At 41.0% G+C, this 24,627-nt stretch overlaps 2 protein-coding genes and 1 long non-coding RNA gene across 11 annotated transcripts in view; 1 reads left to right on the top strand and 2 right to left on the bottom strand.

Moving 5' to 3' along the window:
* Positions 1–1,838: 1,838 nt before the first annotated feature.
* LOC122528581 (cyclin-dependent kinase inhibitor 1) lies at positions 1,839–10,083 on the bottom strand. The gene is made up of 2 exons (XM_043653868.1): positions 8,158–10,083; positions 1,839–5,010 (listed from the first exon to the last, which is right to left on the bottom strand). Exons 1-2 carry the CDS (start codon positions 8,735–8,737, stop codon positions 4,910–4,912), a joined length of 681 nt encoding a protein of 226 aa, XP_043509803.1. The 5' UTR covers positions 8,738–10,083; the 3' UTR covers positions 1,839–4,909.
* Positions 10,084–10,181: 98 nt separating this feature from the next.
* Positions 10,182–24,627, top strand: part of LOC122528587 — a 44,303-nt gene continuing 29,857 nt past the window's right edge. Inside the window, exons 1-2 of the long non-coding RNA XR_006306605.1 lie at positions 10,182–10,385; positions 14,625–14,724. This is a non-coding gene — a long non-coding RNA (uncharacterized LOC122528587). The remainder of the gene's footprint in view (positions 10,386–14,624; positions 14,725–24,627) is intronic.
* On the bottom strand, positions 13,173–23,246 carry LOC122528583 (cyclin-dependent kinase inhibitor 1B-like). Of its 9 annotated transcripts, none has more exons than XM_043653874.1 (6): positions 16,089–16,260; positions 15,844–16,002; positions 15,376–15,738; positions 13,833–14,007; positions 13,562–13,739; positions 13,173–13,495 (listed from the first exon to the last, which is right to left on the bottom strand). In XM_043653874.1, exons 4-6 carry the CDS (start codon positions 13,995–13,997, stop codon positions 13,479–13,481), a joined length of 360 nt encoding a protein of 119 aa, XP_043509809.1. In that variant the 5' UTR covers positions 13,998–14,007; positions 15,376–15,738; positions 15,844–16,002; positions 16,089–16,260; the 3' UTR covers positions 13,173–13,478. The 9 variants fall into 9 exon arrangements, with proteins under 9 accessions (XP_043509809.1, XP_043509808.1, XP_043509813.1 ...); XM_043653873.1 differs by having other exon boundaries at positions 15,376–15,578; XM_043653878.1 differs by lacking the exon at positions 15,376–15,738 and having other exon boundaries at positions 16,089–16,261.

Here is a 24,627-nt window from a genome sequence, read left to right as displayed (position 1 = left end):
ATTCAAGAATGAACGTCGAAATGTGAGCGTATCGTCTAAAAATACTGTTGGTGGGCCGAGGTGCGCCTAGCAACAGAGATTGCATAGAAGCATAACTATAGTGAACGCGCGTGTTTATACGTCGAGGCACAACGAGGACATGAGTTGTGGAAAAAAGGAGCTCGACAAACAAATCGTTTCTGCGAAATAACTTTCGAAATATTAACAAACAATCGTATCGATTCAGATTTTTTATTAACGTTGCATTTTTAACGCGTTTAACGCATCCAATCGCAATCGTTAAATTAAAAGTAGCACATTCGTGTACAAGCAGTTTTCGAGCCGATGTTTTGTGTCTCAATCAAATCGGAAATGTAAAAAATATCTCTGCGTGAAATATCACGTTTAACTAGTAACTAAAAAAGAACTTGTTCAGTATGGTGTATAAAAATACGTGTGATAGAAAACAGGACGTATTTTACGTACTTTTTCCGAGGCGCGAAACGAATGTACGTGTACAGAGATTCTAAAGAAATTGCTGAAAAACGCGTGTACCGTATTTTAAAAAACACACATTTCAGTATAAAATAAGCGTACGGTTCTTCGAACAAAAAGTTTCAAAAGAATATTTTCAAAAATATTGTTGTTCATGGAAATATGTTGCACTGGATTTGTCATTTGAATTTTCAACATAGTGGTTATTTGTACCCGCTGAGGAACAAAAATCTGATTCACTAAAGAGGTTCTTGCATAATCCTCTGACCTCGATTTTATATTCACCGAACGATCCAATAACTTCAATTGAAATTACAGCGGGCGCTGTCCCGACCAACGTTCGTTGCATTTGTTTCCATTTGGCGGTATAATGTTAAACGTGTGATTACAAAATCGCCGTTAGATCCGTATGAGAACCGAACAATTAGAAAATACGCGTGAAATCCGTGAATGTACTTTGTATTCAAAGTGAGTAGAATGTACTTTGTATCAGTATCATTCGCTCGAACGTTAATTTACTTGCAAATTTGTTGATGCGAAGCGATCATGTTTGCATTTCGTGTTCATAACCATCCTGATTTGAAATTGATACAGCAAATTATATTCTTTTTTAATTCGATGTCAATCAACTTTCTTTCTATCGAGATGTTTGCATTTTCTGTAATATTTACGTTTTGAAATTCTTTTCACTTTGAAAGAAAATGGTCCTAATAGCATTGTAAATGCGTATTTCAAAAATGTTTCCCTTTCAAACGAAGCAGAGATAAAAATCAGTGTCACTTACCAAAGGCAAATACACGCAAGTCCAGAGGCACCTGTTTGTTAAGTCAGCTTCAAGAACTCGGTGCTGCATGTAGTTCTTGTTGTTGCACCTGCCTCAATTTTTCTCACCGAGAAAAATTCTCTTTGCTTCTCATTTAGTGCAGGAAGATTCTACGGGAGGTTTTGATTGTGGATTCAGGAGATTCTAGGAAGCGTTGTACACTGCTGTAACAAGGAGATGACACGTTTGAGGAAGAATACCAAAGAGCCAAACCAATTAGTATAAAAAGTATGAAAAGGCGTTTGATTGACGTGGGAATCTGGGACGAGACAGGTACTCGAATACAAATAATTGAATCTCAATTTCTCCTCCTGCCGTCGCATTTAAATAAAATAAAATAAAACAAAACAAAATAAAATAAAACAAAATAAAATAAAATAAAATAAAATAAAACAAAACAAAATAAAATAAAATGAAATAAAATAAAATAAAATAAAATAAAATAAAATTGTGCTAACTGTCCACGAATGATGTACATGTATACATACATACACGTGACATAGATTTGGACATTAGGCGCATGAAGAAAAGATACAAATTCTTTCAGATAAATCTTTTTTTAATAAACATAGGCATTTACTTACGTAGGTTAGTTTTTTTTAGACTCTGTTACGATTATAGTTTATATAATAATATATTGTCGTTACGCATAGAAATCTTTTACGCGGAGACACTGGGTATTTTTTGCTCGTCTTTCTTTCATTTTCAACAGTCACCCACATAAACAAACATCGGCCACTCGTGCTCAAACATATGTTACCTTTCATACTCTTTTTTTTTTTTTTTTTTTTTTTCTTTTACTGAGGCGTCACGTTTTGAAACGCACATATACATTTATGCTTATTACAAATAAGAAGTACACGCTACGTTACGTTTACTGAGATCATACTAATACATCACAGGGTTACATAGGCATAAGATTATTCTCTTTTACTATTTTTTTTCGTTTCTTTCTCGACGGCAGACTATCATTCTTCCATCTAGTGCGATTCTTTCAGATCTGACGAGATTCCACGGCGGTTCGACGCGTCTTTTTTGTCATATATTAGTAGAAAAAGTGCCAAGACCGAAAACGTCGTACACAGTCTGCCGTTGAATCATCGTTTTGTTTCGATAATTCGTTAGGATTTCACAGATTTGCTCGAGCCCGTACGAGTAGTCAGCGAACTGAAAGTTTCGTCGAGGAGGAAAATCAAAATTCAAACGCGCTCCGTACAAAACTGCTGCTTCAATTTGACTTCTTATCGCGAGGCTCTCGTAATGCAAGTATCGCGGCTATGAAAGCGCCATTGAAACATCGAGAATACAGAGTAACCGGTATGAAAAACGACCATTAGAATTCCACAACGAATCAGTACCGCCACTCATGGCGCGCACTTCGCGAGCTAACTACGAAAAAAATAGCTTGTAACCACCAGTCGTATTTTTGAATTATAATCTCAAAGTGGGAGAGGAATGAACGGAAAAAATGTGTACCCGAGTGGGGAGAGAGGAGGGGAGGGTATATGGAGGATACTTCACAGGGTGGCGTTAACCAAATTATCACAAACAAAAAAGAAAAAAAAAGAAGAAGAGAGAAAGAAGAAGTTGTAATAAACAGCTACCATTATAAAATCAATATGCCATTTAAGATATACAATTACATTTACATTAATAGTACGTTTTACGTAAATTCATCAGCGATGAAGAAAATAACAAAGGAAAATTTTGGTTCGTTCCAAAATGTACGTCAAGCAGTGTGTACGTCAAACACCTCGTGCTCTCGTTAACACGGTGTAAAACGATTCGAATACAAGTTGCATCCCTGCATAATTCTTTCAAGAACCGTTTAAAAGACCTCCAGAAGCTACGATTTGTACTCGTCAATTATTCCCGAATAAACCTAATAAAACGTTCTCTTAAGTGTACGCTGCGCAAAACGCGTTCAGCCTATTAATATCTGTACAAAGAAAAACAAAAAGCGGTAGGTTTTTTTTTTTATAGACTACGGAGAACTTTTAACGGCTTTGACCGCGGCTACGTCGCCAATGTCTGAAGTCTGATCGTAAAACGTTAAAAATATAACAGGACTCGGCTTCGTGACGATTTTGTACAGAAATGATGAACGAAGATAACAAAATACAAAATTCTTTGAAAAAGCTAAACGAGGATTGCATATTTTATATTTACAGAGCAACTATAAATTTGATTTATATGTCGTTCTGCACGAAACTCGCATGAAGATAATACAATATTCGTTCAATGACTTTTTCTCCTCATTTTTTTTTCTTTTTTTTTTGACAGAAAGAATGATTTAAAAAAAAAAATTGCAATCTTCACGAAGCTTTACTCTAACACTTAGCAGAATTTATGGTGACGAAGTGAAAGAGGGAAAGGGAGGGGTGGAGGAGGAGAAGGAGGAGGAGGAGGAGGCCAAATATAACAAAGATACCTTCCTCGAAGGTACAAAAGGAAAGAAAAATATCGCGGGGATGATTTGGCATCGGCTGTACTTTCTTAAAATCGTACAGGAGATCAATGCTTAAACGCGGGTAACCAACTACAATCTAAATTATATCTTTCTCTCCGTTAATCGTCCTCGGGAATCGGTCTCTTTTCGGCTACGAAAACATGATTGCGTTTCTCTATTTTATTCTCAAATGTGTAAAAATCATTGTCCGAATGTTGTTTCTTCTATTTTTTGTACGTTACACGTAAAAAAAAATCCAACATTTTATAATTTCGCGATCGTTTCAAGTATATACTGTCGAAACTATCGCGAAATTCTGTCCGATGAATCCAGTTTCGTTATTGTTTCGAAATATTCGTAAAAACATCCGTGGATCCCCATCGAATGGAACAGTCGATGAAAACTCACGGAGTATTATTCAAAAAGGTTTCCGATTTCCAAAAGAAAAAAAAAAAAAAAAAATATTCACGCGGTAGAAACGCAATTCACTTTCACTTAATACCTATTCTTAACATCTAAGTCCAAGAAGTATTTATATATATATATATTTTGTTTTTTTACACTTGTATTGAAGTGTACGTACGTATCCCATTATTCACTCGTCTTCGGTTCATTTCAGAATTAAATGGAAAATATATTACATTAATTAATTTCGTGAAAAACTTATGTACTCACACGCTCTCTCTCTCTCTCTCTCTCTCTCTCATCATCTCTCTCGTTATATATACTCTAATTTGTTTAGAGCCTAATGCAAAAGAACACGAGTGACATATATATATAAAAAAAAAGAGAAGAAAAAAGAAAAAAAGGAGATAGCAACAACCATGGAATATCGTTCTTCTTCTGTCCGTTCATCCAATTATCATAGTCGTTGTTGTTGTTGTTGTAAATTTACTTTGTAAATTTCCGTGGCATGTCTACGACATGCGTACACAATGAAACAAACGGCACTACCCCATTTTTTTTTGTTTTTATTTTTCCCACCGTTATGCATGGCGGATAAATCTACGTGAATGGCACAGCCAACGGACCTCGCGCCTCCTGCCAGAGCTTTCTGCCTTTCTCGTTCCTCCTGGCAGTGATGCTTCATGTTTTCCGGTTCCACTCGCGCTCCAAACAGATGGAAGAAGACAGCGAGGCTGAAGGAGGAAGCTGGAAGGCTTTTAGCTGCGTATCTGACCCGCGTTGCGAGCCATCTTCTCCGGCGGCTCTATCATGCTCTTCGCGCTACCGTTTAGGCTACGTTTACGACTCTTCATAAAGTCTGAAAACACACAACAACCAAACATGTATATCTTCGTACCACACGACACGTTATACGACACGTACAACGCCATTTATTTTCTAGTTACATTGATCTTACACTTGTGTAACACGCGATCAATGATGAGAACAATAACAAACACGAGTAACTTTGCATCGATAGTAAGCGTGTAGAATGGAGAAATAAAGGAATCGACCGAAAAGCTGAGCACGTCCAAATCGAGACGCTTGTAATCGCATGCAATATAAAATTTGACCTCGTGCACGATCTAGCTTGACCAATGCACGTACGTCAAATCGCATTTGCGATAACCTTACAAACACAAGCACCGACTCGCATGCTTGTTAATTGTATCGGCGACTGATAAGATACATGCAAATCCTCGCAATGTTCGTTAAAGTATTGAAGCATGATGCCGGCACGGCGCAACGCAATCCGGGGATAAAAAGAGAGATAACGCGAGCAAAGAGTTTCGAATAGAAGATACGTGCAATTTCGTTTCTCCCGTTACGCGTTTTGTTTGCGAACTTCTGGTGAATCATTTTATAAGGAGCCTGCTGAAAAACGCAATCGTCGCTAGGCTGCTAATCGTGAGTCATGCGTTGCTTTCAGTTGGAATCATAAGATCCCCCGATTCCTGTTTGCCCCTCTGTCAAACGACATTCGACGAATTTCCACGGGAAAATCTGGCACATCTGTTCGATTTCTCTGGCTAACCCTCTTTATTGAACTCCATGCAACACGAATTACGAATTATGAATTGAGAAAACGTACAAATTAATAACTTAGAAAATAAAAAAAAAATGAAATTATATAACCTTGACCATCTCGGAAGCTCCGATATTTCCTAATCGAGTGTTTTCCTCTTTCTCAAACGCGCGTTCCGCCGCACAAGTAACCGTTTAAACAGCAGTTCCATGCAAAATCGTCGCGTGCAATTTAAATGGCCGGGAGTAGTTACCCTGCGCATGCGGGTCACAATCGTCGCGCCAGCTAATCCTGATTTTAAATACCGTTCGACCCTCGTAGCGCGTAGTGCCATCCAGAGGGTTGTTTGTCAGAGATGCACGAGTGTGAGCACAGCTGATACCCCCATGAGCGCAACGCGCAGGAGGTATCGTTCGCAGGTCGGTCGCGCGTGCGAACAAAAGCCGATGACCGAAGGGTGTGCGGAAAAGAATAGAACGGGGGTGCGTGCTCCCAGCCAGCCCCATATGGACTGCACAGCTGACCGCGTGCGGCTCATTAATAATGTACGTTACGAAAATCATTCCTGCGCCCCCATCGGTACCCACGATACGCCAGAACCAACATTCGGGTACGTTACGAACGGTGGTAGTACACGCACGGTACTTCGCTCCTCTACACTTAAAAAAAAAAAAAAAAAATAGGCAGGGAGTTCACCCATCGCCGAACAGATCCTATCGAGAGATCAAAACGCGACTCTGTAGGTGTATCGATCCGGTTAATCGAGTGGCCAGCGTGTCGTACGATATCATCGTCGGCTAATAATAACGGTCACGTGCAGCACGCGACCATACTTTATTCGTCGAATGAACGTACCGCAGGTAAATTCAACTATCCGCAATTCGGTGCAATTCACAATTCGCGTTCGAGTCTGTTTCGATTGCATGCGAGAGCGTATACTTTGGACTTTGAAAAATAGAGGAGGGGGAAAGAAAAAGAGTTGTCACAAACAAGATACGGAAAAGCAATTTCATCGAGATGATTCCAACGATCATCGTGTTATATCTGAAGATGCTTCCCGAAGTAAATACAATCGGATGGTAAACTTGCGAGCGTTACGTCGAGGTATAAACAAAAGTACGTGCGGTGCTGCCGCGCAAAATATGTTTACACGCGTGTAGATGCATGCGTGCGAGACATGTGACGAGTCACGTCCAGAAATAGTCGCGTCGCGTGGGTGGTGTGCACGCCTGAATAATAAATAGGCGAAAAAAGGGGAACTAGACCGTGAGGTACGGGTCCAAACAAAATGGCCGTGTTGTGTGCAACACACAAACGTTACGCGGAAAATCCTCTGCCACGGGAGATGTCGAACTAGACGCACAGAGACACACGAATCAAGCGCAGCGTCCATTTAATTTCTCTCTTTCTTTCTCTCTCTCTCTCTCTCTGTTTCTCTCAATGGAAAACACGCGATCTCGAGCAACCAGATGGCATCACTTGTGCCTTGTTGTCTAGACTTGCTACAGAAATTACGAATAGTATTTATCGTTATGTCATTCTTGTTTACGCTCACATTCGATGAATTATCAAACGATGATTATCTGGGAGAAAAAAATATTTACGCCAAATTTCATTTCGCAGATATTTATGTTAACCGTGAAAGTACGATGATTTTATCTATCTTTCAATTCGTAGGAATAATCTCATCGTTCGGATAAGTGATTACGTTGGATTTCACGATCGACGGATCGAACAAAATCGATGGAAATAATTTCTTTATGAAAGGAAAGTTTTATACTTCATACCGACCAATGACTGGCCGCAATCCGTTCCTTTTATCAGGTGCTTACGCAGTTACGTAAATTATGACGACCTTGCTAATCGGCGAATTAGATTGACCTAGGGTAAACTACTTCCCGTACAAATAATGTCAGCCAATTAACTTCGATAATGTGCGCCGAATCAAACAGAATAATTCAGGAAACCTTGTGTCCCGAGTATGTAATTACGTAACTTTTCGCGTGGCAAAACGATACGGGAGGAACGGTGTTTCTAAACAAGTGCCACGACAATCTCGAAGGTCTTTTAATTGTTGTTTGTTCACGTTCAGTATACAATTTATGACGTAAACTGTAAACTATTGTTACATGACTGGCAAAATTATAGAAGAGAAAATGCACCGTTTAATTTCTCAACCTTCCTGACTTCATACGCAAGAAATTGATGATCGTTCGAGTTGAAAATAAACGATTTATTCCCCAGAAGAAAGAGTTAGTTTCCCAACGAACGAAGCTTTCAGAAATAAGCGACAGAGTTTTTGCAAAGCAGAAAATACGAATTAACGGCGTAACGTTTTATTTCTAATGGTATCGCGCACGTGCTTATGCACATTACCATTCTAGTCCGTAGCTCGTGCAATAGAAATAATGAGACGGATAATGCGTGTTTATTGCTTACCGGTTATGGAGGACTGTTTCCTCGTTGCGGAGGTTGATAGAATGGGTGTAGTAGGTTCGGCGATGTACATTTTCTTGTCCGAGTCGAAGTCGAACAGATCGCTGGTGGTGGTGATCTCGCCGATCTGCGGTACTCTCGGCTCCTGTGGAGGCGTTCGTTCCGACGCCGACAGGATCGGAGTCACCTTCGGAGACGGAGGATCCTTACGGAGGAGTTTTGTGGTGGGCGAGGAATCTCGTGGTTTCCGAGGCGTACTTGGCGCGTGTTTCCTCAAGTAGGGCATACCCCGCAGGGCATAGGGCTCAGGCACCACGTCCTGCGGTGTAACCATCTCCCACTCGTACCTCGAATTCGTTTTCGGTACCTCCAAGTGAAAGTCGAATCCCCATCGCTCGGCATCGAGCACGGATTGAGCGCGCAACTCCCGTTCGGCTAACGCGCGAGCCGCAGCGTGGTCCACAGGCCCGAACAAGTCCCTTCGAACACGGGCAAGGGCTGCTCTGCTCGGCACCGTTCGTCCTCCACCCAAATTCCTGCTCATTTCCGTCATCATCACCGGATTCAACACTCGAGCGCTCATATTTCGTTAGTCTTTCACGCCGGCAATGTCGCCGCTCTCCCTCGCAGTTACCAATAACCAAGCGTTTTTCACGAGACAAACAGCTTCCGTTTCTTTTCACGCAGTCACTACAACACTTTTTCTCTCTTTTCTTCGCTCCTTCCCTCTCTCTCTCTTTCTCTCTAGTCTATTCTCCCTCTTTCTCACTCCCTCTGTCTCCTTTCAGCGCCGCTACTGTTTTTCGATTCGCGATCCGCCGCCGCTAAGCTCAAACAACACGGGCCCGATTCAATGAACGCGCAGCGCTACGTTGAAAATCGGTCTTTTCCGGTATTGATTTCGACGTGTTACATATGTGTGTACACACGTCCCGTTCACGGAGATGATGAATCTTCTTCCAGGAATCGTTCACGGAACGTTGAAAATACTCGCGGTTCATGAAGACGTGGCAACGTTGTCGTGTGGCGCGACTCACCGAATTTCGAATAATGGCCGTACCCAGCGTCGCCTCGCTACTACGCTGATCGTTGATTCTTCTACGATTGCGCCCAACACTCGGCGACGCGGATTTTTCCACGAAGCGCATCCGCAAATTCGATGTTATATTTTAATACGGCGTGTACCATCGGCGATTTGAAGCGTGTACAATAAATCAGTATGTTTGGCAACACGGTGGATACGCTATTGCGTACTACGACGAGAGAGAGCGAAAGGCAAGACAGGAAAACAGTAACGGCTATCTCATACTGTCTCAGAGATGGAACTCCACAGTCAAAACAACCGGAATAGATGTCAACAATCGAACGTGGATTTGTTTTCAAGTTTTTTCATCCTCTTCTCACATATTTGCAGATATAGCCCGAGGGGAGGAGAAGCCGGCAACGTCGCACGCACTTGCGCGTGAGCCTCCAAGAGACAGCGAGCGTGTTTCGACGTGTTCCCGCGAAGGTTATTACCACGTTTATCGTTGAGATTAAAAAACTGTTCGATCGTGCGTCAATCCTGCGAGTTCACAATTGTCACGTCTGCGCAGTGCGAGGCACACGAACGTATCACATAGGGCTTCTTGCTCGACACGAAAATATTTTTACGGGAAACGTTATTGCACACGGCCCGAAAGTACCAATATGCTGTCCGCTGACACGGTGGGGAGCCACTGAATCGACTTCGATACCACGTAAATTCCAAATGAAAACATATACCGTAATTCCCGCCAAATACACGACTGTCAAGACACGCGCGTGGTTCCAAGTTCGGCGGAAGGTCGTACACGATTGCGCAGTTATGTTGACGCTGACAAGGTGCGTGCGTATTCTGTAATGCACGGAGTTGCGCGAAAGCACGTTCCACACGTGTAAAGCGCTCTCTAGCGACTGAAGCGTGTGCCTCTCGTTGCAAGTAACCAAGCCTCTAAATATATCGGCTGTTTTCGGCTATCTTCGGCTCATTCGGTGTCACCCCTTTTCCCTCTTCACGCATCAGGGAAGAAACGAAATAACCGCCATTTACAGACTATGGTTGCTTCGACCTGAGCGCAACATTTCGTGCCTTTGAAGACACGTACCAGAAAGAAGCCTATACAGTTATTGGCCTCTTCCACGGCAACATAAACGACAGCAGAATGCTGAGTTGTAGCTATCCGATGCGTTCCAGTATGTCAGTCTTCATGGTAAATATCATACACCTTTCCTTATTACATCCACGGAGTCTATACGATGCGAAAAGTAATAGGCAGGTTACTGTCCTCTCTCTTTTACCACTCCCATTTTCACCAAAACGCGCGATCGCATTTAACGCACAATTGAATCTGTGTTCGCTTCAAAACAGAAAACGGTAACTTAAAAATTGGAAATCGTGAAAAGCGATCGTTGAATTTCGTACAGTACCGCGTCTTGTGAATAGTTGCTACCTTTAATCAAGTTGAGAATTTAAAAAAAGTGCATTTTCTGATATATCTGCGTTTAATAAATTCATAACATGCGTTCGCGTGAAAAATGTACAATTGACCGAAAGAAAAGAGAAATGAAGCCCATTGTATGCTGACAAAGAAACGAAAAATAAACAAGTCCAGCTTTCAAAACAACGACTGTAATCTTATCACGGACACTCGTGCGCACGTTTATTCGGCGGATTTCCATGTTTGCATGGCAATACGTTACATACGATGAATTTATTTGCATACTGTTCAGATTATCATCGTCATTTTATTTCAACTGATGATAAGAGCTACTGTTCCTAGGCACCATGGTGAGAACCAGAGCACCATGTTTTCCAAAACTTAAAAATAAAATCTTATCTGACATTAACATTTTTGGACGAAGGAAAAATGGGAGATGTAAGCATATACGTTAATTAGTCGCAAGTAAATCTTACTTTTTTTACAATCGTTCAAATTTATTAACTCAACGAGTCTTTAAATATGTACCAATCAAACACTTAAATAACACTTATGAATTTAAATATTTCATTGATCAACGTGAATATTTATATTTTTATACGCAAATGGGTACTGATTTATTAACATTATGTAAATATAAAAAGTAAATTCGTGTTCAACTCATTTACTTTATAAATGTGACAAGCGACAGATGCTTATTGCGACACTGCTGAGGGATAATAATACCAAATAAACGAGAAGCGACACTTTTCGATGATAATTGTCAATTTACCTCATTGCTGTTCTCGTGATCTGAATCTGTTTGTATCTCGTAGGGAAAGGCAATGGGGAAATAGTTTTCTATCGCGTATGAAACAACTCGCGTTGAGTGAACCGTACATGGATGATCATCGCGACCAATCAGGGAGCCCCTTTGCCAAGCAACGTTGAGTAGTGTTAGTGTATATCTGTCTGGTAGAATATGGCTGACCAAGTGGCGCCACTGTACACTCGCGGGAAACTTTTAAACATTTAAATCTAGCAAAATTCAAAGAACGACTTCGTGCCTGTTATTTCCACGTTACGTCGATTACGTCGATAAAAGATTTTAAGAAACTGAGGAAAATTCACCCTTTATCCAACCCGAGAATATCTTTCCTCTTGTAATGTCCTATCGTTATCATTCAATATTATATTCGGTAAAAATATATTCTTCATCGTACGAATAACTATTTTAACGAAAATAGACAATACAGAGGTACAGAAGATAAAAAAGTGCGAAAGATGTATTCGGCAACGGAGTAGAGTATTTCTCTCATGAGAAGACTGGGAAGCGTGTTGTTGAAAATGAAAATCCCACGCAACATCCAGGAAGTGGTGAGGGTGGCACCGGATGCATCTCAATGAGGGGAGAACGAGCGAATGAGTCGTGTAAAACAATCCTTTTTACGTTTCGCAAAGACTACCCGTCTCTCTTTCATCTGCGGTTAGGTGGGGTACCCGTTTAGCAAGGTATTCCGTTGCACAGGTGTTCTTCTCTCATGGTTTGTCGTAGGCGAAGAAAATAAATATATATACCGTTTCTTCTTACATATGTGTCTGTCTCTCTCGAACGATGAGCCTATGTGAGGCCTACTTCAGATTACTTCTCGAGGAAGTCGTGTATTTGTACATCTTGAATATACGACCGGAAGGCGCGTGGCTGTGGCTGCATCGCGTGCTTGCTATTAAAAGAGTCACCTGTTTCATCGGTGAAAGAATTTCGCTATCAAATCCAAGTTTATCGCCGGTATTCGTTATCTCGCCGTTTGTACACCGCCATAGAATGCAAATGTCGCCGTGATAAATCACGTCTTTATCGAGATCAAGGTGGTGGATCGAGATCGAGGTTGAGAACAATAGTTTTTTTTTTTTTAAAATGACATAACTGATTATTTAGAATTGAAATCGTCGTTTAATTGTGAAGTTCATTGATCCTTCATTAGCGATGGCCGTTAATACTTAGGTACATAATTGTTCAGCGTAGAAGTATTGAATAGTTGCAGAGAACAATGAAGGTGGTGCGCAGGTTATACGCGAATATCTTTTGTCGTAGTCGCGATTGTACCCACTTCCGTGGGAATTCGCGGAACGGAAGTGCAATTTCTGGCAATGGGTACACCACCATCATCGTGGCCAGCTTCCATAGCACGAGCAAAGTAAAAAAAAAAAACGATTCTTAAGAAACCGTGATGCCAGGTGCACACGCTGCCTTCTCACGAGAACTTGAGATTAATTTTAAGAAATCGTGATACTCGTGGAATCGAGCGAAACCGTCGTCGTCGTGTAGTAATTGTTGCACTTTTAAAACGTCATTCTACGCTAGACGAATAGTTTATGTTTCTTTGTTAGATGTATACAGCAGATGTGTCATCTTATTCTCGTATCGTAGAATTTAGGTCACGCATAAGTCGTGCACCATATGCTTCAGAGAGCTTCTAATCCGTCTGTATGAATCTTACGTTGCAGTTGCTTTGTTTTATTAAAGCGTAGGAGAAAGAGAAAGAATACGGAAATCACTCACAGGATCATAAACTTTTGTATAAATAGAATATATTATTTCGCATATCTATACAAAGTATAAAATTCACATTCTAATATCATTTCTTCGCTAATTACGTATATAACAATGTTAAATAATCGCGGTTAACTAATACAATAACAAATATCATTACGAATGAAGAATTTTTAACAAATTAAATAAAAAAATTAACTTTGGTTTACTAGCCTTGTAGACACTAGAGCGTGTCTATTCTGACTAGAAGTCAATATACATATTTTTTGACCAATTATATCGTAATTTCTATCTCAATTTTACTGACTGCAATTTAGTCACTTTCATAGGTTTTATTCTCCGGTTCCACCTAGAAAAGAAATTTCTTGTTTTCCAGCAATAAAAACCAGCGTGAGCAAACTTGTCTTGTAGTCACCTGTATGATCTTCCATCGTAACGTCATTGTCTTCCTGCATCGTTTGTAAATTTTCTACTCTATCTTTTGTCTCCAGCGGATTATATACTTCATTTCCATGTTCGTCTAATTTCACCCATTCGTAACGACCGGGTAAAGGTTGCTCCTTTTCGAAATCAAAATTCCATCTTTGTTTAGCCTGCTCCGAGACAAAAAAAAAAAAATACAGTTTAAACACAATTTAGTTAATCACTCGAGATAAAGATGAATAAGTGTAATATGTATTACGCACATTTTCCCGATTTTTCCTAGCTTCTTCGAAAATACAATTCGCAATATTGTCTTCGACTCCAGAATTTCGTACCGTCTCATCGTCGTCGTCATCTTCAAACAGTCTTCTACGCGCGTTACGAAGTCTTCTTCCCTCTTGTATATCGATATTTGGATTTTGCATCATGAGACGAGCTCTTTGCACATTCAGATGAAGTTTGCGTTAGAAAAGAAAGAAAGGGTCGTTCGAGTTGAGGGGTCAAGCTACATGTAAAAATACATAATAGAAAGCGAAGATGTTATGCAGAAGGATGAAAGTGACATATTACACATAAATGAAGGAATAAGAAACTCTCATGCCTGAGAGTTTTAATTACTAATGCTATACACGATTTAACAGATAGGTGGCAGAATGACTTGCCACGTTGCACAGTATGCAAGCTTGCACACACGTGTTGGCAAACGAGAAAGGAAGAACAGAAGAGAAATCTGTACCGTATAATACATGTTATTTAACACATAAACGAGATAAACTTTCACATACAACACCAAATTTTCGATCGATGATTATAATTTTTCAAACGAATAATTTCTTTTTTAAGAACGACAGTCTCTTTGAGGTTTCTTTGCAAAATTGCAAGAACAATTGCTATCAAAGTTAATTTCTATCATATAAAAGCAGGCATTACTGTATCGATACATATTTTATTTCTTTGATTATAAACTGGTTTCGTATCAGAACTTTTTAACAGCTAACGAACTTCTTACTACTCGACCAAGCTCATGAAACAAGTGATTAAATTTAATGTTCCAGGGTAAAAGTAAAGCACGAACAATGGATTCAAGATCACTCGTACAACAAAAGGAAACAAACGTGCGTGACACTATAGTTAATTGGACCTTGTTAAAATCAGGTAACTTTTTTAAGATTAATTATTCGTGCGTGTCATTCGTGCAAGTATTGTCAACTTATAAAATTTGAAATTATCGTTTTATTTGAATTACTGTCGGATTGACCATAAAGATTTTTCCATGATTATCAAATAAATCATCGAAATGTCGAAAACTGTACCAGTTCATTTTTTATGATACTTTAGTCACATAAATGTTTCGAGGCTCTTTGCAAACGTCATTAACCCCTTGACATACAATGATGTCTGAGAGACGTCATTCGTTTCGTAAGAACTACTGAATTATTAATTTGTCCTTTTGTCATTTTTTATTAATTTTTTTTATAAGTATTGCGCTCATGACATTTTGCAGTACAAGCGCGAGATATTATAAAACTGATCTTTGTTAAATGTGCACAAATATTAGAATGAAAAACAAATATCATTTTTTTCGTGATATCGAATTTTATTCAATTCGTATGTCAAGGAGTTAATTATTTTACTTACGCTTCTCAAATTTCATCCACAATTTCAAAAAATAAACACCGTGCATAATGTGTAAGACAAAGGGTAAAGTTCACGTTGAAAATACCAATTCATGCAGAACGTTCGGAAAGTCTCGTGCACAAGTGAAAATACAAGTATCCTTGCCGTGGTTTTCGTTTATGTACTCACTGTCACAGGGAAGAAAATCGTCGTAGATTTATTGCAAATTTCTTTTATCACAGATCACAGATTACACAGTTCAGTCTCGTCTCATCCTGTGACAACGCGTTTGCGTATCCCAGAAATCTGTCTCCACGGTTAACTGTCAGCGAAAAGTTGGATACCAACACGATCGATAATCTCATCGTTTTCATCGGGGGTGTGGACTGGTACTAAGGCACAAGGGGGTATTTTAGTGCGCGCGCACATAGCCAACGGGAGATACTGTCAGTGCGCATTCGCACGGATATCGATATTTGACACTTTCAATGTTACGTATGTACGTGGAGAGAAAAGTTTACAGTCCGTGGCTATCGTAGACGAATTCTATACCTTCGATTTTAAAAAGAAACGCGTGAAGAATCTGCTGCAAAGTTGACCTTCGGCTTGAATTTCAAGGTGAAAATTTTTTTTTTGTTTGCATCGTGTTCTACTCACCACGAAAGTGACTTTTCTACTTTTCCAAGGAACCATAGGTCACAGCCTAGTAGTTCTCTTGAAAAATGGCAAAATGGCAATCATTTAGCTGATTACGTCGCATCTAGGTACAATTGTATCTCTCTGTCGTTGTACTCGATCGTTCAATGTCGATAATAACTTCAACATAACATGATTGCACATTTAGAAGATACAATTTCTAATCGCTCGTTAATAAATAACGCGATTGTAACCCTTAAACTAACCTGGGTTGTTCTTGATGTCCGGAGTCACTCTGGTTCGCATCCATTTTGTGTCTGTCAACTTTTATGTAAAATATCACTGGCGTTAAACACACGATAGAGGACGATTATAATTGCACGCGAGGAACGGAGACGGTGCTGCTGGTACAAGACATAGACTGCAACTGGCAGAAAGGATAGTTACTTGTGGGCCAGGTGCAGTTACTAACCTAGATTGGAAAGCTAATTTTAGTGCAACAAACGCACGCGCAAATACGGATTAACGGGATAATTATCCACTCTTGCACAATGACTCGAGATGATGAAACGTACATACGAAAGATAAGGGAACCATAACCGGAAGAATGGACTTTTTATATTTCCTTTCCACCTATTCTTGCATCGATTTCATTCGTTAGCAAGAAACTTTATTGTGTTTTCGTAATACGAGAAATTATCGATCTTTCAATGAAGTTTACGAATAATATTTATCTTCAAAGAATCGTCGAGCATAACAGGCGTAAAAGGGGCTAATCGTTCGACGAATAGATTTTTTTCCGATGGATCGTATGCTCGATCGGAAGTTATGTCGATGTCGCCGAGACGATGTCGCCGTATCGAATTGTTATTCCGAAGTGGTAAACCGATCGTACGAGAGATCAGTCAATACGTACGAGCTGAAACAAAATCGAACGAACCGTTCGGATCGAGCTTGTTTAGAGCCGGGGAAGATGAAACCGGGGAAGGTTTGCCGTTCGCGTTACCAACGGAGAAAAACTGAAACGTTTCTGCGAGAGTGTAGCTGGCAGAATGACGGGAAGTAGAATGGTAGGAAATTCTCACATACAGACACTGGTATCCTCCGCAGAATTCTTCAGAAGCTTGTAAAAAAGCGGCAGCTCAGAGACCTCCTAGCAGCTCGATCGTCAAACGTCTACTTTTCTCGTTTTTCTCCACTTGCGTCTTTTTTTACACTTGCTTCGGTGATTTGACTTCTCTTAATAGCTTTGGAGCAAGCATTGATTACGTAACCGAGGTTGATTCATTTCCCTCCAATTGCTTAGTAGGGAAATGAATAGACTAAGAGAGTGGGGAGATGCGCGGAAATCGATGCAGTGAAGGGGCTAGCTAATGCGGAAAGTAGGGGCAAGGGCCGCTAGTTAGCTCTGGGTTACCATACCATTCCGCCCCTGGGATTCCTCTGCAGCTAGTTCGCGCATAATTTCGCCTCCAGTCTTCTTTTTCTATTCTTTCGCGTGAAAAAGATGTGAGTGCATTCGAATGCGTTGCTCCGAATGCCTAGAACATGTGGGGGCGGAAGTCTCATTGTTCAGAATTTTTCTTTCTATGCGGTCGAAGACTGAGACAACTATCGACTGCTATGTGTCCGATTGTCGCAGCGAAAAAAACTTGACGGACTTCGGAATGTCTGTCTAGTCAGTCGTTCTAGTCTATCTTAAAATATACAACATACAATATACGGTTGTATGTGTGTATGCGTGTGAGTCGTAGCGAGAGAGTATAGGCAATAGCGAGTCGTGATAGCGTGCAGAACAAACAATAAGAGAGAACTGATATCTCTTTGTCATCGCCGTATTCGGACTTATTCAGTTTCCCTTCTAATTACTCAAATATTAATAAACTATTTATTATAAACTACGTGGGTAGAATTTTGTTTAGATTTTTGTTAATATTTTAACCCCTGATCGTCTAAAAGCGAACAGAGACTCTGCCAATGTGAGATTCGGTCGGTTCGTATAAAGAATGAAAACTTGGTAAAAAAACTTTTCATGTACGAAAATCCTTCTCTGAACCGTGTCCTCGCGGTTCATCGACTCATTTCTTCCGTAACAACCCACGCAGCTGCCAATCTTCGGCGGAGACACGCCTTCCGAGAGCCTTCGACCAGCAGGAGCGCTTTAAAAGTGACATCAATATTTCGCGTATCCGACGACAGCTGATATTTCAAATTTTTCACTCAACCCAAGCTCTCGAATTTCAACGATCCCTATCGACGTACCGATCGAAAAGAGATGTACCGATGTTCAAAAAAACACCAGACAGATGCAAACTCGTTTCTCCTTGTATATCTCTTTCCTATATCTCTCGAATCGTTCTTAGTTATGTTTGAAATTTCGTTTGTTATACACTTTTGCATCGAGCGTGTACAATCATCGTTGAGTAACTTGTAGAATTAGCGATTCGTGTTGCTTCAGCCAAAAGCCATCAGAGAACACCAAATATAACGCATTTCGCAAGGTAGAATTTGTTTCGTTGTTCAGTTATTATTACTGTGATAAATTAGCCTGCCGAAATTATCCTGGCAAATGGCTCAAAGAAATTTCTCATTAGGAAAATATGGTCTCTTCAATTTTCAATACGGTACAGTTTGAGATGCACTATTGAATTAGGAGTAGAAATTCCCTAGCGATCGATACAAGGAACTGACCATACATTGGAAAGCGTCCAGTTTAAAGCACACAGTGTGTTCAAACGTTTCGCGCGTGTGACCAGCATGAATATGCCCAGTTCATGAACACGTCTGATTAATATTAACGCTAGAGAATCAGACCGTTACAGACCAAAAAAAGAAGAAGCACAACTGTAAACGCATTTCTCTCTTTTTTTTTTACAGAGCATTGAAACTCCCGTTCCTTTTAAATTAATTCCCCGCGGATGATGTACTTTGATTAATGTAAATGATCATAATTTTCCACGCGAAACTCGTACGTGTAATTGTAAAGCAATTGTTTAATATCTTGAAATGATTGTATTCTTCCCTTAGTTCGTCATCGGCCATTCGATTGTATCGAGTTTGACAGCCGAACGTTGTTGTTCTTGTCTTGAATAACGCGACAACAGTATCATAACGGTATCGGATGTCGGACGAGGCACGTCGCATTTCCCTTTCCGTTCCTTTCGATCGCGCGTAATTGTTGCAGGCCATTCTCCATTTTTGAAATCACTTGATCAAACATCGCGTTCGTCTTTGATTGCCTTATCGACGATCGTGCGAGCACGGTAAATTTGTTTTATATAATTCGCGGGCACCAGATAGGTTCGACGACAAAAAAAAAAAAAAAAAAAAGAAGAATCGAACACCGAGAGCCTACAATTTCTGTGCAAACAGGCGTAAGATACCTGCGTTCCGGCTGAAATACGCTCTGGCACTTGTCTTTCGTTCGTTCACGAACCACGCAACTTTTCACAGGCGTTCCCTTCCGGCAGCGCGGCGTTTTAAATCGGCGGTCATCGGAGATCGCGCACAGAGTTCGTGGCGAGTCCACCTCAAACAGTCACATACAGCAAACACCGTGACGTTCCTGTGAATGGGATGCATATTCATTCATTCGTTCACGATATCGTCACGATGCACGTGTATGTGACTCGCGGCGGATTTCGACATATGCTAAAATCTTTTGCGCCAACTGTCGCTTCCTGCATGTATCCCACGGACCCTGAAATGTATTCCCGCCGAAAGGAATCACCTCGGTCACGCTCCGTTCGACGATAAAACGTACGGAAAGAAATCGGCGCTGGGCATATAAAAAGGAAGCCGAACCTGTCTCCTCGATTCCATCCTTGATTTCCACTATTGTCACTTCTCGCGAATGATACTCCAACCATTTCGCTTAACAAACCTTGCGATCGATGAAAACACGTTTGCTCGTTTTCTCGTTCAAGGGTCACGTTAAATGATTTTGGTCCGCAATCTGCACGACGAGAAACTCAACGAACCTTGTCGCATTAAGGAGAGGGCTGCGACACCCTTAACATTATTCCGTACGTATCTTGTTCTGTTTAAACGTCGCGTCGTGTCGGATCGTTACGGGAACGTCCCCGGGAATGTTTCCTGTCGGACGTTTTCATCCAGAGACGGACGTGTTTTCAGGGGTGGATAGTTGCCACAAACGGTAGGAAGGCGACTCACATGCGACCAATCTGTCTCCCTGTCGTGGGGGAGACATTTATAGAAACAGGGGGAGACGGACAGGGCAACGTGAAACGCAAGAAACGCTCGCAAAAAAAGGGGGAACGAATAATCCCGGCGCGGTTCAAACGGATCGAGATCGCCGGGATTAATTAGAACGCGTACGCAATGTAAGGCCGCTAATCGCATTTGCACCTGTTACGTCGAACGATTCGATAGCTCGGGCGTAATCGCTTTAAAATATGTACGCATTATCGGACCTGTCGACCGAATAATATGCCAGCCGCACCGGCACAATTAACGGCTGCGTTACGCTTGCAAATGAACGACTCGCAAAGACTGTTTACTCGTTATGTTACCTGTAATTCGAGTAATTAGTTTTGCTCGTTAGCGAAAGGGTTTTCATCGCGGCTTTGCAGCGCCGATGGGAAAGTCACGCGGCGTGTTCCGTAAACAAGAATTATTCGAAGTTCGTCGACCCGATAGATCTGGCATTCCAAGCGCAATAACAACGAGAAACCGTGTACGCAGATCCCACTCGCTCGCAGCAGGATTCACCCCTCTCTCTGATGATCTTTATCGGCTCCGAACCCAACTCGCGGGAATTGTTCGCATTGCAAACGTTTAATGATTAGTAGACTGATTTCTACGTAAATCCGTCACGCTCACCGAATATTATAACGAATATTCTGTGTATTATTAAATTTTTCAAATTTCGTGTAAATGTCAGGGCCATCCGTGAGCAATGTCGTTTTCTTCTTTAAATTTAATAAACGTTTGCTATCTAGTGACAATAATTTAACGTATTGTGACATAACTTGTATTCTAGTTAAATACATTGACATTTAGTGTTGCTTATTGTTAAATTTTGAAAAACATTTGAACGAAATTGTGAATTAATTCCATATTATAGATTTGATGCTTTATGAGTTTCAAAGAAAATGTTAGGTAAAGATGCTTTTCTTCGACAAATTGTTAGTGGAGATGAAAAGTGGATTCTATACAGCAATCCACATAAGAAAAAACAATGATTGACACAAGGGCTCACTCCAAAACTAGGTCTTCATCCTAAAAAAGTGTTACTGTCAGTATGGTGGGATTTGACGTTTCAATTGTTCACTACGAGGTTTTGAATCCTATTGACCCCATAACTGTTGAATATTACTGTGCTTAGCTAGACTAAACATGGCTTTGTTTCAAAAATGTATTATTCTCCAACATGACAATGCAAGAACCCATAGTGCCAGAATCACTCAAGAAAAACTCAAGGAGTTAGGCTGAGAAGTAATTTACCGTAAAAAGGTATAAAAAAATTTCCTACTGCGGCAGCTATATCAAAACTGGTTACTCGAAGAAGTAACCAGCAACATTTTACTTCAAAAGAAGGAACAAGTAACATTTTACTTCAAAATTTTACAAAAAAAAAGGACAAACTTTCTATTCCTTTGACCAAAATTGTCAATGATGATGATCATATCATAGAATGAAACTACGTCAACACTCAAATAAAATAAAATTTTGTCTAGTTTCAGAAAAAAAAAACGACATTACTTGCAGGTATCTAATACATTAGAATCCACAGTCCAACGATTAGCACACAGTACAAACGTATGAATTATTACAATTACAAACGTATGAATTATTATTCGTATATTGGCACAGTTTCTATTCCTCTTCCTTTTCCTATGCGATTGCAAATTCGAGACAATGAACGCCCCGTTAAAAATAGGTTGGCCATCCGCCGGATTGGATCGCAAATCTAGACGCCTCTTCGGCTTTTCCGTCGATTTCACGGATGGAAATAGATCGACGTAGGTCGCGGACGCAGCTGCGGGTTCCTGTCCAACATTTATTTCGTGTTTCGAGCACCGTTCGCCCATTTGCGGCAGGTCAGTGACGTAGTACACTGCCCACGTATCGCCCGGCCTAACAAATGACACTGCTATTCTCCGACTTTTTTTTTTTTTTTTTTTTTTTTACCATCGCAGAGATACGAGCAGATTCGAAGGCGACGCGTGCTCGATAAATTTTACTTTTAGCTCCTTGCAGCTTTCTACCGCTACGCTCGCGGATTTTCAAACACGTTTCCTACCCATTTATTTCGAAAGCAATCAATCGTGTCCAGTCTCCACCCGACTATTCTGTGTTATTCGTTCGAATTTGCACTTTTGTTGCCCCGGGGTACGCAGATACGATCGCGGCGCCAAGCGTGAGATAAAAAGAGAAGAAAGCGAAACGGTCGTGTACTTGACGTCTCCTCCCGACCTACCAGACTTTCGAACATAATTGATGAAACTTCGAATTAGTTGCTCCTCAATTCGATCGCCTCATCGCCTTGGTATTTTCAATGACGTGACTCATCTACGGCCGTCCGATGAAGCAATTCGATATCAACGGCCTCCTTCCTCCTCGTATTGTTTCATCGACAATGACGAGGCCCGCTGGATACTGTTTTCGCCGCGATAGCCCAAAGGTAAGGAGGAAGGTGTGTCTCCTGGCTGCTGTGGGTGCATTCAACCTGCCCGGAATTTAAAACCCTCGCGCAACAACTTCGCGGAGAAATCCAAGACCCGCCTCGTGAACTCGAGGAGCACAGGAAAGACCAAACCCAACGATGTAACGTTACACTGTTAAATCCCGTATGAAACGTTAGTCTCACCAGTACTCTCTCTCCCTCTCATCTCCCGTGAGTTACCGGATGCAGGAACGACCGCAGCATGACAGGATCTATGGTATCTGGGGAGGGAGAGCATGCCGTGTCGCGAGGGAGAACCCAATGCATGCGTGCATTGTTCGTTTGTTGTATTTATTAAAAAGTGCGCGTCGTGATTAATGAGAGGAAGCTGGCAAAATGGGAAGTCAAAGCGAGTGGGGTAAAAGAAAAAAAAAAAAAAAAAAGAAAAACAAAAAATTCAGCGAGATCAATTTAATTCGATTCTGCGCGTGGCACGATCCTGTGTATTCAGGGGTAAAAAAAAAAAAAAAAAAAAAGAAAAACAATGATACATCGCCGCCACGCCACGCCACGCCGCGCCGTTCCAGTTTTCACTGGGGCATGGGAGTTAGCAAAGCGTTGCAAAGCATTCGCGATATCGCGTACCGCTACGCGTCTCACCTGTGTCTCGCAGCCAGCATGTCGACGAGAGATTCGGACAGTTTCTCTGCAGGGCGTTTCGCGACAGAACCGTTCGGCGCAACGTTTCACGTAGTAACTGAGAAGCTTTCGCCTCTTTGTGAGGTGCAGAACGCGCTTGCAGCGCTTCCACGCGTTTTAAAGCCCCTCGGTGCATTCCGTGCGCTTAATCCATCTACGTATGTCTATTTATAAGTGAAAGAGCGTATGGCCCTCTGGTACTTCGATACACCATCACCACGTGTACACACGTACGGGGTGTTATATACGCAGAGATATATACGGTACACGTGCTACGGTGTACGTTGACGCGGCGTTTGACTTTGAGAAAGGAAGTCTATTTCCGGAAAAAAGTCAATGCCTCGAAAATTGGAAGGAGCAGCCGGCTCCTGCAGTACCGTCGGCTGCGACGAAACAGATTGTTCGGTCTACGGGGAGACTTTGGTTAAAAATAATCCAGTTGCAGACGCAAGCGAGAAGAAACGGCCGGTGTGCCGAAGAAATATTCTCGGGTTCGACTTTTCTTTTTTTTTTTTTTTTTTTTCAAAAAAACCCCACGGAAGGTCGACGACTTCGTGGCTCTTAATTGAAATTGTCCGGAGCTGTTTAACCACGTTGAGCTGGCAACCGATTGCGGACCATAACGAGTGACCAAACCGTGTTATACAATCATTCGTCGCTTTCTTTTTGAACTCGTCGGTACGACATCGCTGGATAGAAAATAATTGAGAAGCAATGAATTTGTTATTTGTTTTGTCTACTTTGTTTTAATTTAATATACTTGAAACTGAGAAAATATTACAATTTTGGAACAAACAAAAAAAATTCTCGACGTGCGTGGCACGTCATTCCAGCGCAAGAGGTTATTCACTTGCGCTGGCAATCGATTGCGGACCATAACGAGTGACCGAACCGTATACGATCATTCGTCGCTTTCTTTTTGAACTCGTCGGTACGACATCGCTGGATAGAAAATAATTGAAAAGCAATGAATTTATTATTTGTTTTGTCTACTTTGTTTTAATTTAATATACTTAAAACTGAGAAAATATTACAATTTTCGAACAAACGAAAAAATTCTCGACGTGCGTGGCACGTCATTCCAGCGCAAGAGGTTAACCACTTGCGCTGGCAACTGATTGCGGACCATAACGAGTGACCGAACCGTATACGATCATTCGTCGCTTTCTTTTTGAACTCGTCGGTACGACATCGCTGGATAGAAAATAATTGAGAAGCAATGAATTTATTATTTGTTTTGCTTATTTTGTCTTAATTAAATATATTTGAAACTGAGAAAGTAGTATAATCTGGGAACAAAAAATTCTCGACGTACGTGGCGCGTCATTCCAGCGCAAGAGAGTTAACGCGGTACTCGCGGAACTCTTCAACGCGCAGGACGTAAAAACGCGTATCTCGCGTTTAAGAGCTCGCGAGGTACATTAGCGGGGACCTGGCGGAAGGATGTCTCGCTGTTTCGCGATAAATTTAAAACGCCT

Source organism: Frieseomelitta varia, unplaced genomic scaffold, assembly GCF_011392965.1.
Source record: "Frieseomelitta varia isolate USP_RPSP 00005682 unplaced genomic scaffold, Fvar_1.2 scaffold_252, whole genome shotgun sequence".
In the NCBI taxonomy this organism is placed as follows: domain Eukaryota; kingdom Metazoa; phylum Arthropoda; class Insecta; order Hymenoptera; family Apidae; genus Frieseomelitta; species Frieseomelitta varia.
This window is presented reverse-complemented; position numbering and strand designations above follow the sequence as displayed.